This window comes from Rhineura floridana, chromosome 6, assembly GCF_030035675.1.
Source record: "Rhineura floridana isolate rRhiFlo1 chromosome 6, rRhiFlo1.hap2, whole genome shotgun sequence".
Taxonomy (NCBI): Eukaryota; Metazoa; Chordata; class Lepidosauria; order Squamata; family Rhineuridae; genus Rhineura; species Rhineura floridana.
In genome coordinates, this window is record NC_084485.1 from 72,366,831 (window position 1) to 72,382,082 (window position 15,252).

Here is a 15,252-nt window from a genome sequence, read left to right on the forward strand (position 1 = left end):
CCATGGCCCATGCCTACAAGGGAGTTCAGACGCTGAGTTTGTTTTTTAAAAAAAACAAAGTAAGCTTCTAGCCCTTTTGGGAGGAAACTTATCAAGCCAGATGGTGCAGGCAACCTTGAGTAATTACTATGATATCAGCCAGCCTGGTTGCACCCACATTTCAGTGGTTTTAGCCAGTGAGTGAAGTCAGAACTGTGACTGACAAGTGAATTGTTTGGACACCAGACTACAGGAATCCCTGGGGTCCTAAAGAGCTGATGTTTTCCCCCTTCCCTTTAGTGCAGTTTTCTTTCCTGATTTTGTCTCATTTTCTAGTCCTTTGTCTTCCGAGCAACCAGGATGCTGAGATCAGGTACTCCCTACAAGCTATTTTCTGCAAATATTACTACACAATAAGTGCAGCTGGATGTTAAAGACACCCCCGCTCCATGGCAAATGCTAAATGTGGAAACTTTTCAAAGGGGCATGTCTCCTGCTATGCAGATGCTGAGGTCCAGGCATTCATTAAGAAGTCACTGTATGCATGTCTACTCAGAAGTCTACAAGCCAAACATTGGAAGTGGGTCATATCCAATGCTACTGTTCCGGCAGCGGCTTCCACTTGCACAACCGAACTCCCCTCATCTTCCTTGCAGCCCCTCCCCTCACAATCTGCTCCAGAGGGTTGGAGGACCCTCCAGAGCAGATTTCGAGGGAGTATAGGCACAGGAGAGGAAGGGGAAGTCCTACTGTATGAGCAGAACTCGATGCGTGCAGCACTGGATAGAATCCTTTATGTTTAATGAGGCCTACTCCCAGGTAAATGGGTACAGGATTGCAAAATCAATTTTTTTTAACACAATAACATTATTATTTTATAACATTCAAACATCTTGTTATTGTTTTTGCCATTGATGCAGAACATTGAACTAAAACCTGTTCCCATTTTCCAATTAGGACTATGTTTTTCCTTACTATTTTACCTGTAATAGCAAATAAATAAATAAATAATTTAAACATGAAAGCAGATGACTCTGCTTTCCACAACTCCCCCTCTGCGCTCCCTAATCTATGAGTAAGGTCAACAGAACACTAGTGGAATTTATGCATCTAAACCATGCAATAATCTGGCCAGATTAAGGTTGGCTGAATGCTTCGAGCTATACTAAATTATAAGACGGGCAGGACCAAAAACATGGTCTTTTATAGTACAAAGTTGCAGACCATGGTTAAAGGAATCAAATTTTTATGCCTATGATCAAGCACTAACTTGCCCTTGTATGTGAGGTAATTTAGGCTGAGTTAATGACTGGGCCAAGGCGGTAAGTAAGCAAAAAACAATTAAACACTTAAAGTGAGTTTAAAATGTGAAACTGCACATGCTCAGAGTATGTGTTGTTGTTGCTGTTTATCAAGGGTTGGTAAAATGTTTTTTGTTTGTGTTTTTTGAGAGTTGTGAAACTCCACAGGCTCAGAGTATTTTTTGTAATTCAAGAAATATTATGCCATCATATATTTGTTAATCTTGAAGATGCCACAAGACTTATTTTGTGTGCTCCTTTTTAGAGGAAGTACAGCACTATTTTGGGAACTGCGCCAAGACCCCCCAATCACTGTAATCTAGCCAGTCAGAGGAAAGAAAGAGATATGTAAAGGTGCAGAATGCTTCCATACTTTACCCTTTGCACATGAACTAGGATTGTTTAATGTGGCATCTATACATAGTATTAGCAATTAGCAGCACAGCATTCAGAGGGTGGAAAAGCAGCTGACAGCGTGTGTTTGCACCCTGGAACATTTGACTGTCCCAAAGCCAGCAATAAAGCCCAACAATAGGGTCACTGTTTGAGTGAAACAGTGGATGTGCTTTCCATCTCCTGAAAGCAAAACAGCAAACACAAAAATATCTTCTGGCATGAGCACAGTCTTGTGAGAGACATTTGAAAGCATTTTAGTCATGTGCCATGTTTAACACTCCAAATGATGCTCTGCATACAGAAGAATGTGTGTTGCTTTTTTTCCTATGTACATGTAACCCTCATGCAGATTAGACAAAAAAAAATCACACTGGTTAACTTTGAGATATATTTGGACCCCAATGAGATTTCCAGTGGAAGGATGGGGTCACTTTGTTCTCTAGAGATCTTTTTTTTTTTTGGTCACCACAAGACTGCTTGACACTATCAAAGCACCTGGAGCCAAAAACATTTATTCAGAGGAGGTAGAATTTTTCTGAGCAGCATACATTGGCCCTTTCTCCATGCATATTTTTGGACCTCAGTGGGGTTTTTGTTTCTAGAAGGAAAATGGTTAAGTGGTAACTGGCTGAGATTTGGGGATGTTGTAGGGGTGACAGTTTGTGACAATGTCCTAGGAGGACAACCCTGTAGGTCTACTCATGTGTAAATTACAAAATACAAGGGAGACATTTGTACCCAGGGCTTCTAGGGTATTTTTGTCTCACAGTGGTTTTTTTCCCCAGAAGGGAAAGGATAAGTGGTAACTAACTGAAATTTGGGGATAATGTACAGATTTAAATTTGTGACAATGTCCAACAAGGACATCCCTGTAGGTCTACTTAAGTGTAAATTACACAATGAAAAGTGAACCTGGGGCCAAAAAGTGCCCGACAAGTCTGTATGAGGGTTAAGTGAAATAAGAAAGACTTACCTTTTGATTCAGGACTTGGATATTGCTTAGAATGACTTGAAGAAAAGTCAGAAGAAGCTTGGCAATTCAGTGCCCACTGGCTATCTTGGGAAGACAGACCTTTTCGAGACCAAACCTGCAAAGGGATCTTCCATTATTATTGTAATGCCATTATCAAAGCAGGATGTGCCAACACTCAAATTCTACACCCGAATAATAGTTTTGCAATTTAATTACAATAAGTTTTCTATGTATCCTGCTTCCAATATTTCAAGCTGTGACTTTGTACACATGAAAACTTTGACAAGTGGCAGAAGGGAATAGAAGGGTAAAGAGAACAAAATGTTGGGTTAGATCATGAACAAGGTTAAGGGAAAATAAAACAGCATGGGAAACATTAAAGCTCTAGCCCCTGAAAATGCCTACCTCCTTGTTTTGATGAAGCTGCCTGCTTATCTCCAAGCTGCTCTTTACTACCATGAAGACCATAAAAATGTTTTTTAGAATACAGAAACATAAGATTCTCAGAATGCCAAATCTACCACCAAATGCCTGATACCATCTTGCACTCCACACCTGCCAATATGCATGTTGTACACCATACTCTTTGCTGTTAAATCAAACATAACATTACCCTTCTTGATGTGACGACTAACCTACCTGAACACGTGTTACTACAGCAATCTTCATTAAAAGTGTCCTAATCTATCTCACAGAGTTGTTGTGGGGATAAAACTGGGGGGGCGGGTGAAAAACTATACTCTGCCTTGAGCTACTTGGAAAAAAGATGGGAAATAAATGTAATACATACATAAATAAAATATAGGCTGCTTAGAGTGGAAAGTTAATCTAGGCAGTTACCATATTTGGCTATCCATTTGATTCATTCAGCAAAACACGTGGACATTGCACGAAGACCTCTTTAGTTTACATAAGTGCATCTTAACAGAGGAAGAAGCAGCCCAGTAGCAAAGCATCTCTCTATAAAAATTCTCTCTCCATATATATTATGCAGTGCTTAATACTGAAAATACATTATCACTTCTATTATTTCACACATATGTTCCAATAGTATAGGATTGAAGATGTGAAAACTACCAAACAGCCTATCAGTACAACAGTCTATATAAAAAACAGCTTCATCTTCTGGCTTTCCCACTTCTGCAATCTCTTCCTGAAAATCTGTCATCCACACCTGTCTGAGGGTTTGTGAGCAAGCCGTGTATGTGTGTGCATGTGTGCACATGCATGCAATCTGGAGCCAAGAGTGGAGTGCTTCAGGGAGTCAGTACTATGCTAGATGTTTGCTGTAAAATGCAAAGGAAATGGAAACACGTGCCTACTATAGCAATCTCTATCTTCACAGTTAAAAAATAACTAGTGCATACTTCTCTTAACTTCTTTTCCAAACAACTAATTAAACCTCAGAGAATCTAACATCAGACTGCACATCATATTTTATTACCTCTTTCCCCCATGCAAATACATCACACACGGAAGTCACAGGCATTTTCCTTATTTCAGTTCCAGCATGTACAGTTTCTTTACCATTTAATCCCATTCCAAAGAACCTTAAGCATTAACTGTATATAATTTTAAATGGTTTTCTTTTAACAGTTGAAGATGCAAATTGTTTTTTCTTCTACATAAATGTAAGATCATGTTTCCTCCCCAGCTGTTTATATCGATTCTATATGTTTATTATTTATTATTTGATTTCTATCCCACCCTTCCCCCCAGCAGGAGCACTAAAAAGCACTAAAAACACTTTAAAACATCATAAAAACAGACTTTAAAATGCATTAAAACAAAACATCTTTAAAAATGTTTTTTTTAAAGTTTTCAAAAGTTAGATACATATTAAGGATCAAGTATGTCCTACCTGTGGCTGGACACTGCTGGCAGCACCTGAAGATGATTCACCTAAGAATTAAAAAATAAAAATATTTAACATTTGCACTATGCATCTCTGTCCCTGACCAATTACAATTAACAGCAGGGCTAGCAACTTTGGAAGGTGGGACCACTTGAATACTATTTTCAAAGCTCCAGACAGAAAGTAGGACAGATGCTTGCCACCCTCCCTTAGTAGAGTGGCTCAACTTTTCCTGCATTGCATGGACAACAACTTATAGCCTAAAGTGGATCGAGCTCAAAATGAAAGCAAGATGCGGGGCTACTACATAAATCCTACATCTGGGGCAACTATCAAATTTGTGGATATACCTCACAACACTAGATTACTATCAGCAGCACAGTGGTACAAGCTGGGCTGCATAAAACTAAGACGGACCATAGCTCAATGGGAGAAAATGGACATTTTACTTACTGTGAATTTCTGTGTGATGGTGGCAGTGGAGGACATTCTGTCACAGGGAAGACACCTCCCACTGGAATGACAGGCAGGGTTCAAATTCCTTTTGTCTCATCTCCAGGGGGAGGAGTCATCCCACCCTCTCCAGTATGACTGGCAGAGCAACAACTTCTCAACCCCTTCTCAACCCCATCGCATCGTTGTAACCACAAAGCCATGCACTTAAGATACTGTACACTGAGAAAAACTCTCAACAAAGAAAACTTCACATTAAGAAGTCAAAGGCCGTACAAAAAAAAGAACAATGCACAGAGACAGCCTAAACAGGCTAACAAAGTAGGACGAAGGCAGAACCCCTTAGGAGCCCCTCCCCCACCCAACAGAGAACCAGCAGAGGAAGGAGAGGTGGGGAGAATGTCCCCCATTGCCAATATCAAATAGAAATTCATGGGAAGTAAAATGTCCATTTTTTGCATGTTGGTAATAGGGGACATTTTGTCACAGGGACATATCAGAGCAGTCCCTTATGACTTGGGTGGGCTTCCACTGCTCTCACCTACTGCTCAGTTACCCTCTGAAGTACCTTCCTACCAAATGCTGCTTCAGCTGATGAAAAACTATTTTATAGTATTTTACAAAGGTGTGCGGAGTAGCCCAAGTAGCAGCCCTACAGATGTACAATACTGGAAAGCTTCCCTTAAACACTGCAGAAGCCGTGCCCCTCTGAATGAATGTGCGGTGAGTTCCCCCAGAGATCTTTGCCCAGGGCCAAATATGCTTGCAATATTATGGAGTGCAACCACCTAGAAACAGATGAAGAAGAAACTTTCTTCCCTTTAAACAGACCTGAAAATGTTACAAACAGATTCTCTGAACATTTAAATTCCAAGGTCCGATCCAGATAAAATCTGAGTGCCCTATGAACGTCCAGGGAATGCCAGCATCTCTCTTGGGAACAAGAAGGGTTTGGACAAAAAGAAGGAAGGACAATTTCTTGCTCTCAATGAAAAAATGAATTTACTTTAGGTAAAAAGTAAGGGTTTGGATGTAGCACCACCTTGTCTTGATAAAAAATACACAACTGTGGGTCAGCAGAGAGAGCCCCTGGTTCTGAATCCTGGGACGCAGAAGTTACTGCGACAAGAAAAATTGTCTTAATGGTCAAAATGCTCAACAGTAGCCATCTGTTCAAAGGGCGCCCCAGTCAATGCTGATAACAACCATTTAAGAAACTTGTTGGAAACCTGTGTACCGTTTGAGGAGAAATCAAAGAAACCTCTTATACAACAAGTGGGTCAACAAAGACTGACCACCCAAACTGAAGAAAATACTACTCAAGACCGCAGCCTGCCTTTTAATAGTATTGGCACTCAGTCCTTTGTCTACTCCCACTTGCAAAATGCCAAGGAAGTCAGAGATCACACAAGGTAACAGATCCACTCGGGCCCTGGAACACCAAGACAGAAAAGCCCTCCATGTGACACAAACTTTGTTAGTGGACTCATGCCTGGAAGACAGTAGGGTTTCTAACACTTTCCTAGAAAACCCCAGCTGGGCTAACCACAGCTACTCAGCCTCCAGACTGTTAGCTGGAACAGCTCCAGTCTGGGATGCATTACAGACCCCTGAAACAGAAGATCATGACACAATGGCAGTCTCCACAGTTCCCCCCCCCCCCAACATGTGAATCAGATCAGGAAACCATGGCTGCCTGGGCCAGTGGAGAGCAACCAGCACCACTTCTGCCTGGTTCTGAAGGACTCTCTGCAGTATTGACTGAATCAGGCAAATAGGTGGAAAGGTTTATGACAGACCTGATGGTCATAGAGTCACCAGAGCATCCATCACCAGAGAGGGAAGGTGTGATAAAAAACTGGTAGCTGAGTGCCCTCTGCTGAGGCAAACAGAGCCGCTTGCTGATGTGCCGAAGCAATCCATTATCATTGATAGCACTTGTGGATTCAACTGCCACTCCACTTCCTTTATAGCTGTACGACTCAGCTAATCTGCAAAGATATTCTCCAAACCTCCCACATGTTCAGCCTGCAGAGAGAAGAGATTGGTCTCCACCCAACAAAAAAAGGGCCTCTGCCTCAGAGATCAGGGCACTTGATCGAGTTCCCCCATTTGTTCACATATGCTTTCTCAAACATATTGTCAGTGCACACAAGCAAGGGAGAGCCCCAGACCTCCGACGCCAGTGCTGCGAGCCCCAGATTAATCACCTGGAGTTTCAACATGTTGATGATGTGTGGTGATCTTGGTATCCTCCAAGTAGGAACTCTGTGACGGGTTGTAAACTGGTATACAGTTTAGACACAGATGCAAATGGAACACCCCTCACTCTGAGAAAGGCTACCAACAGCACCAATATCTTGGTGAAGACTCTCGGCACTAAGGAGAGGCCCAAGGGCAATGCCCGATACTGGTAGTACTTCCTGTCGTAGCTCTATTCGGCACTGGATAGGCCTCATCTTGAGTACTGCATCCAGTTCTGGACACCACATTTTAAGAAGGATGCAGACAAACTGGAACAGTTTCAGAAGAGGGGAAGGAGGATAAACAGGGGACTGGAAACAAAGCCCTATGAAGAGAGACTGAAAGAATTGGGCATGTTTGCCTTGGGAAGAGAAGACTGGGAGAGATATGAAAGTACTCTTCAAGCACTTGAAAGATTGTCACACAAAGGAGGGCCAGAATCTCTTCTTGATCATCTCAGAGTGCAGGACACAGAATAATGGGCTCAAGTTGCAGGAAGCCAAATTTCAACTGAACATCAGGAAAAACGTCCTACCTGTTAGAGCAGTATAACCATGGAACCAATTATCTAGGGAGGTGGTGGGCTCTCCAACACTAGAGGCCAAGACAGCTGGACAGCCACCTGTCAGGTATGCTTTAATTTGGATTGCTGCATTGAGCAGGGGGTTGGACCCGATGGCCTTATAGGCCCCTTCCAACACAAGAGTTCTATGATTCTTGGACACCCAGATGTTTAGCTATTTGTGGTCTAGCATAGTTCTGATATCCCCATTCCTTTTTGACACCAATAAAAAAATGGGATATGCCTCATATTTCCTCTACGAGAGAGGGACTTCTTCTGTAGCTCAAGCATCAAGCAGTTGTTGAACAGCCTATTGATACTTTTCATGTTTGTCTGGATCCCGTGAACGCAGGGTAGGAACAAAAAGGTTGTGTGGGATGCTGGTGAACTGTAGAGAGTAGCTGTGAGTCAAGGTGTCCAACACCCAATTGTCTGTAGTTACTTCCCCCCACTGATGGGCAAACTGAGCCCCCACCAGCCGAACAGGGAAATCTGAGAAGTCATGCAGAGGCGGGCGTCTTTACACCCCAGTGAAGTTGGAGGAAAAAGCAGAGTTTCCCCTGTCCTTGCAGAAGGGCGTTCCCCCCCCCCATCCTGGTGCCCCCTGTGTGGTCAATAAGAGAAGCTCCTTGATCATGAAAATTGTTTATAGGGACGAAAAACAGCTGCTGACGCCCCTTGCAGTTATCTTTCTGTGTGGAAGTACTTTCCTCTTATCACATGAGTCAATAAGATGCTCCTGTCACGGAAAAGGTTGGCTCCTGAGAAGGGAATACCAACTAACCTCATTTGCAAACTGGCATGAACTTCCCATTGCTGAAGCCAAATATTACGCCTCACCACCACTGTAGATGCCATAGAATCATACTGTAAGGCATCAAGGGCTGCATCTGCTGCCAAGTGAGATCTTTTTCAACACATCTTTTACAAATTTAGGCACATCGTCTTGAGCCCCTAGTTCCTCTGCCCACATGAAAGCTGCCCTGGAAAATACTGAGGCAGTTGCAGATGCTCTAAAAGCCACAGCATCCACCTCAAAACTTTGCCTAAGAGCATGTTCCACTCTTGCCACAGGCATCCTTGGGGGCCCCTTCTCCCTCCAAAGGAACAGCAGCAGAGGAACCCATAGCAGCAACAGGGGGGTCAACTGCCAGGACACGAAGCTGCTGTGTAACAGTCTGAGAAAAATTGTAATGCTTCCTAGCCACATGAGACACCAATTCCCCTTATTGGGATGCGCCCATTCAGCTTTCCAGGCAGGGTTAAAAATTGGGAAAAGGGACCAAGAACGCCTTGGTTTGAATTGATGGAAAAGCCTTCTTCGCGCCAACAGACGTGGAAGTTACTACATCCTGTAGTGCTTCTTCCTCAGTATAAAGCTGAAGCACCCTGCAAGTCTTAATCAATAGAGGCTTCAGAGTCAAAAAGTTTCGGCTGAGTAGAAACTGTCTCAAGCTGTTCTCCACATAATTCCCCCTCCTGCTGATGAGGATGGGAAACATCAATTTTGGGGTCAGAAACACCCTCCTGTTCTATTGTGTAATGACTCCCAGCAGCAGGTTGTTGAACAGGAAGACGCATGAACAGAAGGTCCCACTACATTTGGTACGGACAAGACTTGAGCCTCACCTGCATCTGCAACAGACACTGGGACCGCAGCTTCCACACTGAATACAATAGGAGCTGCGTCCCTAGACCTGCTGGAAGGAGGCTCCATGCATGATGGAGAAACAGGAGAAGGAGATGTCAAAGAGCTGTTTGATGATGAAGATCTGTGAGACCTCTTCCTCCTTCTATGCTTAGAGTGACACTTGTGCCTGGATCTATGAGCATTTCCACCCTTAGATCCATCAGATCCAGAAATGCCAGCTGTCATCAAGCGCCCTGAAGTTCCAAGGAAATACATGTGCATACCCAGGACATAAGCTTGGGGTAATCACCCTCTGAGGGAAAGGGGAGGTTTCCCCCTGGAAGGAAACAGTGCTGTCCCTCCTGCTATGCACACTAGGTGAGGGAGAAATTGCATCCCTCTGATGAGACACACTAGGGAGGGAGACGCTGGAGTCAGAGCCATCCCTCTCCCTACAAAGTATTTGCTGACGTTCTGAAATATTGGCAGGGGAAGTCATGAGTGACTTCAGGCTGCCTGCTGCCTGTGAAGTAAAAGATGGTAGGAGCTGTCAAAGCATGTTATGCTCAGAAGTATGGGGAGAACCGCTGCCCCTCCCACTGCCAGAGGCAGTCCTTAACTCAAGTGCTTGAAAAAAAACTATACTTGGAAGGGCAACTATGTGATCCCGCTAGATTACCAAGGGTTGTGGGGTAGGCTGGTCAATAAAACAGCAGTAAAGGCAGCCGCAATCCTTGATAGCAACAAGCAGAAAAGCATCCGCAACCGCCCAAACATTTTTTTCTAAGATGAGAGAAAAACCAGGTGAGCCCGCTTGGTTCCTAAAGTTTGCAGAGTACGCTGACCAGATAAAACATCTCCAAAAGGTGACTGCAACTGCTGGGAGCAACAAGTAGTAAAGTGGCCGCAACCACCACAACAAAATGGCTCTCTTGCTGTTTTCTGGTGTTTCCACCACTCTTAACACTCCCTAAAACACCACAGTGGAAAGGAGAACAGGGCAAACCCTGACAGCTCCTACTGATTCCAATGAAGCGGCTGCAACAGTTGAGGAAAGATCTTCACAAATGCAACCACAACCGCTAAGGCAATCTCCTAACAGACAAACTATTTCACTCGCCTACAGTGGCAGAAAGCCAAAAAACCCACTGGGTGCACAACGGCAAGAGCGGAGCACTGTTTCAACCAGACCTGGGGTGAACCTTGGTAGTCACCAACAAAACCTGCAGGGCACCTATATAAATTCTTTCCCAGCTCCAGATCCAAAACACAAAGTCTGGAGCAAAGTAACTCTGGAAGACAGGTAAAACAAAATACAAACAACATACACACTTTCTCTCTCAACAGCACACACTCGAGGGAAAAGGAGAGGAGGAAAATGAAGAAAAAAGGAACTCGCGTAGAAAAAAGGTTATAAAATCACAGAGGAATTAAGCGAAGCAAAGCACCCTAACCGTCACTGACCACAGGCAGGGCCAGACTGAAGAAGTCACAATGAATGTGACATCTTCTGCATGCATGTTGGCAGTGGAGGACATTCTGTCATAGGGATGATGCCTCCCCCTGGAGATGAGACAAAAGGAATTTGGACCCTGCCTGTCATTCCAGTGGGAGGTGTCAGCCCTATGAAAGAATGTCCTCCACTGCCAACATGCAAACACATATTTTGCATGCAGAAGATGTCACATTCAATCCCCACCATTTACAGTGAATACAATACTAAGCTACATGGACCAATGGTCCAAAACTAGGTATGAGACAACTTCCTATGTTCTGAAGAAATAATTTTCCTGGCAGACCACAATCAAGTGACTTATTGTAGGTTACGTTTTTCCAATTAGTTCAAAGTTTCTTCACACAAACACACTACTCTGCGTAGAGAGTAAAAGCAAGCATACTATTTCATGAAGTAAAGTAGTCAAAACCAAACAAGACCATCAGAATTATAGAACTGATAGCTGGAAGGGTCCGAATGGATCGTGCAATCTGAGTTTGTGACTGAATTGACAATTTTTTCTCATTGAAGTTGCACCTGCTTGGCAACAATCCTTTGAAGTGTTTAGGTCTACATTAGAGTCTCTTACTTCCTGGCAATAGTATAAAGAAAGTAAAGTTAAGAATGCTGTGGCACCTGAGAGACTAACTGCTCTGTTGAGACATATGCTTTTATAGCAATGTCTACTTCATGTCCCTGCATCTGAAATAAACTATTGTTTAAAAAACACAGGACACAAAGTGGCTACTCTCCAAGGAGCCATTGCACTCTTATCTTTTGCTACACAGGATATAATGGCTCCTCAACTCAATGGCTAAATACAAGTGGGAATACTTCCATGAACAGAGTTTTGCTAACAGGATGCTCCCACTGATGGAAGGGGTGGCAGCATTTTTTGCTGATCTCCCCTTCCCCTTTGCAGCCCCTTGGGGAAAAAATCCATAGTACTGGGGAATCCTCTCAAGCAACGTAACAGGCAGCGTGGGGGAGGCACTGCAGGAGAGATTAATGCCCTTGTACACCAGCAAAAGCTTCTTCTGGAACCCTTCCATTCACAGAGAGCTAGTGAGGATCCAAACTTATATGACCTGATCTTTCTTAACATATTATCCATTTTAATGTTAAAATTAGTTGGTGTGTGGCTCAGAAAGCCAATACTGTTTTATGAGACAATTTAAGGATTTATTCACGACTCAGACCCATGCACTTTTCATCACTTGTAAAACCATAATTAAATACAGTATTCAAGGTGGTTCTCGAGAGCCTTAAAAAACTACAAAGGAACTGGATAGATTTCTTGTGAGAAAAATATTAAAGGAGATTGCACAGTCAGTTCACAGGTATTTGAAAGCATATCAGAAGATGTTAATCTGAACCAAGTGCAATAGGACAAATGAGTATGATTTGATAGGAAAATACATTTTTATTAGATCAGTGGTGAGGAAACTTTTTGAGTCCTACATTCTCTCATGGGCAAACTTTTGGAGGGCTAAATACTGGTGGTGAGCAGGGCCAGAAGCAAAAATGGGCAGAGCAATGGATACAACTCTTACTTTGTACAGTAGAGTACAAAGCCACACAAAAGGCAATTAATTTGTTCTACACTCGCATCTCTCTGTCTCCCATTCAGATAAGCAAAGGGCATTATCACAGTTCAAGGACCATGCAAAAGTATTTGAGGAGGGCATGGAGCAAGGCTGGTCATGGGTGTGGCCTAACAAGAGTCCCAGAAATTGGATAGAGGGGCCTTGAGGGCTGCATACAGCCTGTGAGCAAGAGGTTCCACACCCCTCTATTAGATGGATAATATGGACAGTGTTTTTATGATTAATGCTTGCAGCTACAATCACATGCATTCGTAACAAGAGGTTTGCCCCGCTGAACACAGCGGGACTTCCTTTCAAATCAACATGCACAGGAACAGACTGTATGACATACTTTGTACCGCAATGGCTCTCATGAAAGTTTCCAACATCCAAGTATAACTTGGCCTGGGTGTCAATCCATTTAGATGTATAATTAAAAAGGGAGTGGGGACAGTGAGATATAATGTTCCTTGCCATTACGGGTGTACATATTTGCAAACACTGGAGTATACTTGGAAAATCATATTTATTTAGTTTCTACACAAACCAAAGCTTTTAGCATCATGCTGCCAGTGATATGGAATACTGTTCCTACTGAAACCAGGGAGGGGCCTACAATTCTGATTTTGTTGCCTGCTGAAAATATGTTTATTTCACCAAGCATTTTTAATAATTAATTTGATTCAGTGTTGGCCGTTTGTTCTGTATTTTATGATGTTTTAATTATTTTATTGTACACCACCATGGTATTTTTAATGAGTTGGCAGCTTATAAATATTCTTATAAATAAATTTAAAAAAAGGAAAACTGTAATATGAACTATTCTCAAGTTATCTCTCACTTGAGAGAAGCGAAGAGGAAATGAAAGCTTTGCAATTGCTCATAATACAATTCACACAGCACTGAGATTATCAATTCACATGTAGGACACATTAGCTGGGCTCCTGTAAAAGAGAATGATTTAAGTACTGAATTTGAGGGGATGGTCGATTTCCACTAGGTGAGCAGATTTGGTTGTACGTATTTGTCTCTTTTCCTAATAACTTTCTCAGCTGGCTTTAAAAAAAGGAGCATATTATTTTTACTCAGGAAACGGTATCAGCTAGTGTCATGAAAGGTACACTGATCAGATCTATTCCACTAAGCCTTGCATACCAACAACCTCCATGACCCCTGTTGACAAGATGAGAGATTTTCACCTAGCGTCATTTTTCCTAATTAAAACATTTATAAAATCAAAAAGTTGACACTACTATTGCTCATATTTACCAGAAGAATGAAGACTCCTTGATGCTAAGATGCCAAGGCAGGAATACTTTAACCAAAATCTTACAAATGCAGCTTATCAGCCACCACAAAATGAGCCAGCCCACACAACTACATGTCTTAAGCAAATGCAAGAATTGTTTGAATGTTTCTCCTTCTGCCCAATATATAATAATTACATATATTTGTAATCACTTTCACCTTTTGTTTTTTTGTCCATTGCAACATGTTTCTTAGTTTCTGCCGTTAGCAGCAGTTCATAAGGATGCTCCTCTTCTTCATCAGCTGTGCTTCCCCGACTCTTCCTCTTGGTGACCAAACCCTGACCAGATACAATACATTAGCACACCATGGGAGATGCAATTAGGTCATCTGCTGAAGACGCACCTCTTTACCTTGGCTTTTGACACCTGAGATATGTGTTTTCAGGACCCACACTATTCTAGTGTCTGTAATTTGCTTTGTTTTTAATATTGATTTTAAATTGTTGCAATCTGCCCTGGGACCTGCTGGTGAAGGGCAGGTAATAAATCATCATCATCATCTGTCATCAATTATCAATGCCATGGGCACCTGCTCTTATTGGCCATGGAGCATGCTTAAGAGATTAATGTCTCAGATATATTAAGTCAGCAATATAACCTTCAGTAGTACAACCTCTTCTTCCCCAACATACATGATCCTCCATCTTCTACAGCCCTATTATTATCATTCTCCCTCAGCTATATCCCCACATCCCTCACCGCTGCTCCTCTCCCACACCAAAGGCCCCACACCAAAATTCCCATTCCATGCATCCTTCCATCACAGTTTTCAGCCATAATACTCCAATTGGAAGCACACTTTGTGGGACTGAAGAAAATTTGCAACTTCTGCCTAATAAATAGATGTTGAGTGGGGTGAAGGAATTTGGGTCAGTATTTATTAATAATTTATATTATGTGTGTATTATCTGTATTATGGTTGTACATTTTTTATAATACTCGTTGTAGTTGTTTTACTTTTCTGTACACCGCTTAGAGATCTTTTTATATATTAAGGGGTATAGAAATAGTCTAAATAAATAAATAGGGGTTGGTGACAAAAGTGATGCCTGGGGAAAGGGCAGAACTGGTATGGCCATGCACAGGGATAGAGAATGAGATATCAAGAATGTATAGGTGTTTTTCCAACCCCAACATCTTACATTATGGCTGTCTTCATTGGAAGACATCTCCAGGCCCACAGATTTTCCACACTGAAACCAGCAGCGACAGCCTATTTTATTCCCGTGTCTATGAAGGTCACTAGATTTCAACACACATCAAGCACTTATAGAAGGTACTCCATTATTTCATTTCGTGTCATACACTGTTTTTCATGGCAAAATCACTAACAGTAGCTTAGTACAACTGTAATGGGAAACCACCATCATGAGAATGAATTGCAGTAAACCTCTGGTTTACACTCTTCTTCCTTACCTTCTTCATGTTCACAAGGAAGAATTACTTGCATTTTTAAGCTACAGTTTCC

At 42.4% G+C, this 15,252-nt stretch overlaps 1 protein-coding gene across 8 annotated transcripts in view; it reads right to left on the reverse strand.

Moving 5' to 3' along the window:
* ANKS1A (ankyrin repeat and sterile alpha motif domain containing 1A) overlaps window positions 1-15,252 on the reverse strand; it is a 212,749-nt gene that overhangs the window by 120,089 nt on the left and 77,408 nt on the right. For all 8 annotated transcript variants that reach the window (XM_061632334.1, XM_061632331.1, XM_061632330.1 and 5 more), the window contains 3 exons: window positions 13,942-14,062; window positions 4,511-4,551; window positions 2,650-2,764 (listed from right to left, as the gene is read on the reverse strand). In XM_061632334.1, the coding sequence (XP_061488318.1) occupies window positions 2,650-2,764; window positions 4,511-4,551; window positions 13,942-14,062 (277 nt within the window). The remainder of the gene's footprint in view (window positions 1-2,649; window positions 2,765-4,510; window positions 4,552-13,941; window positions 14,063-15,252) is intronic.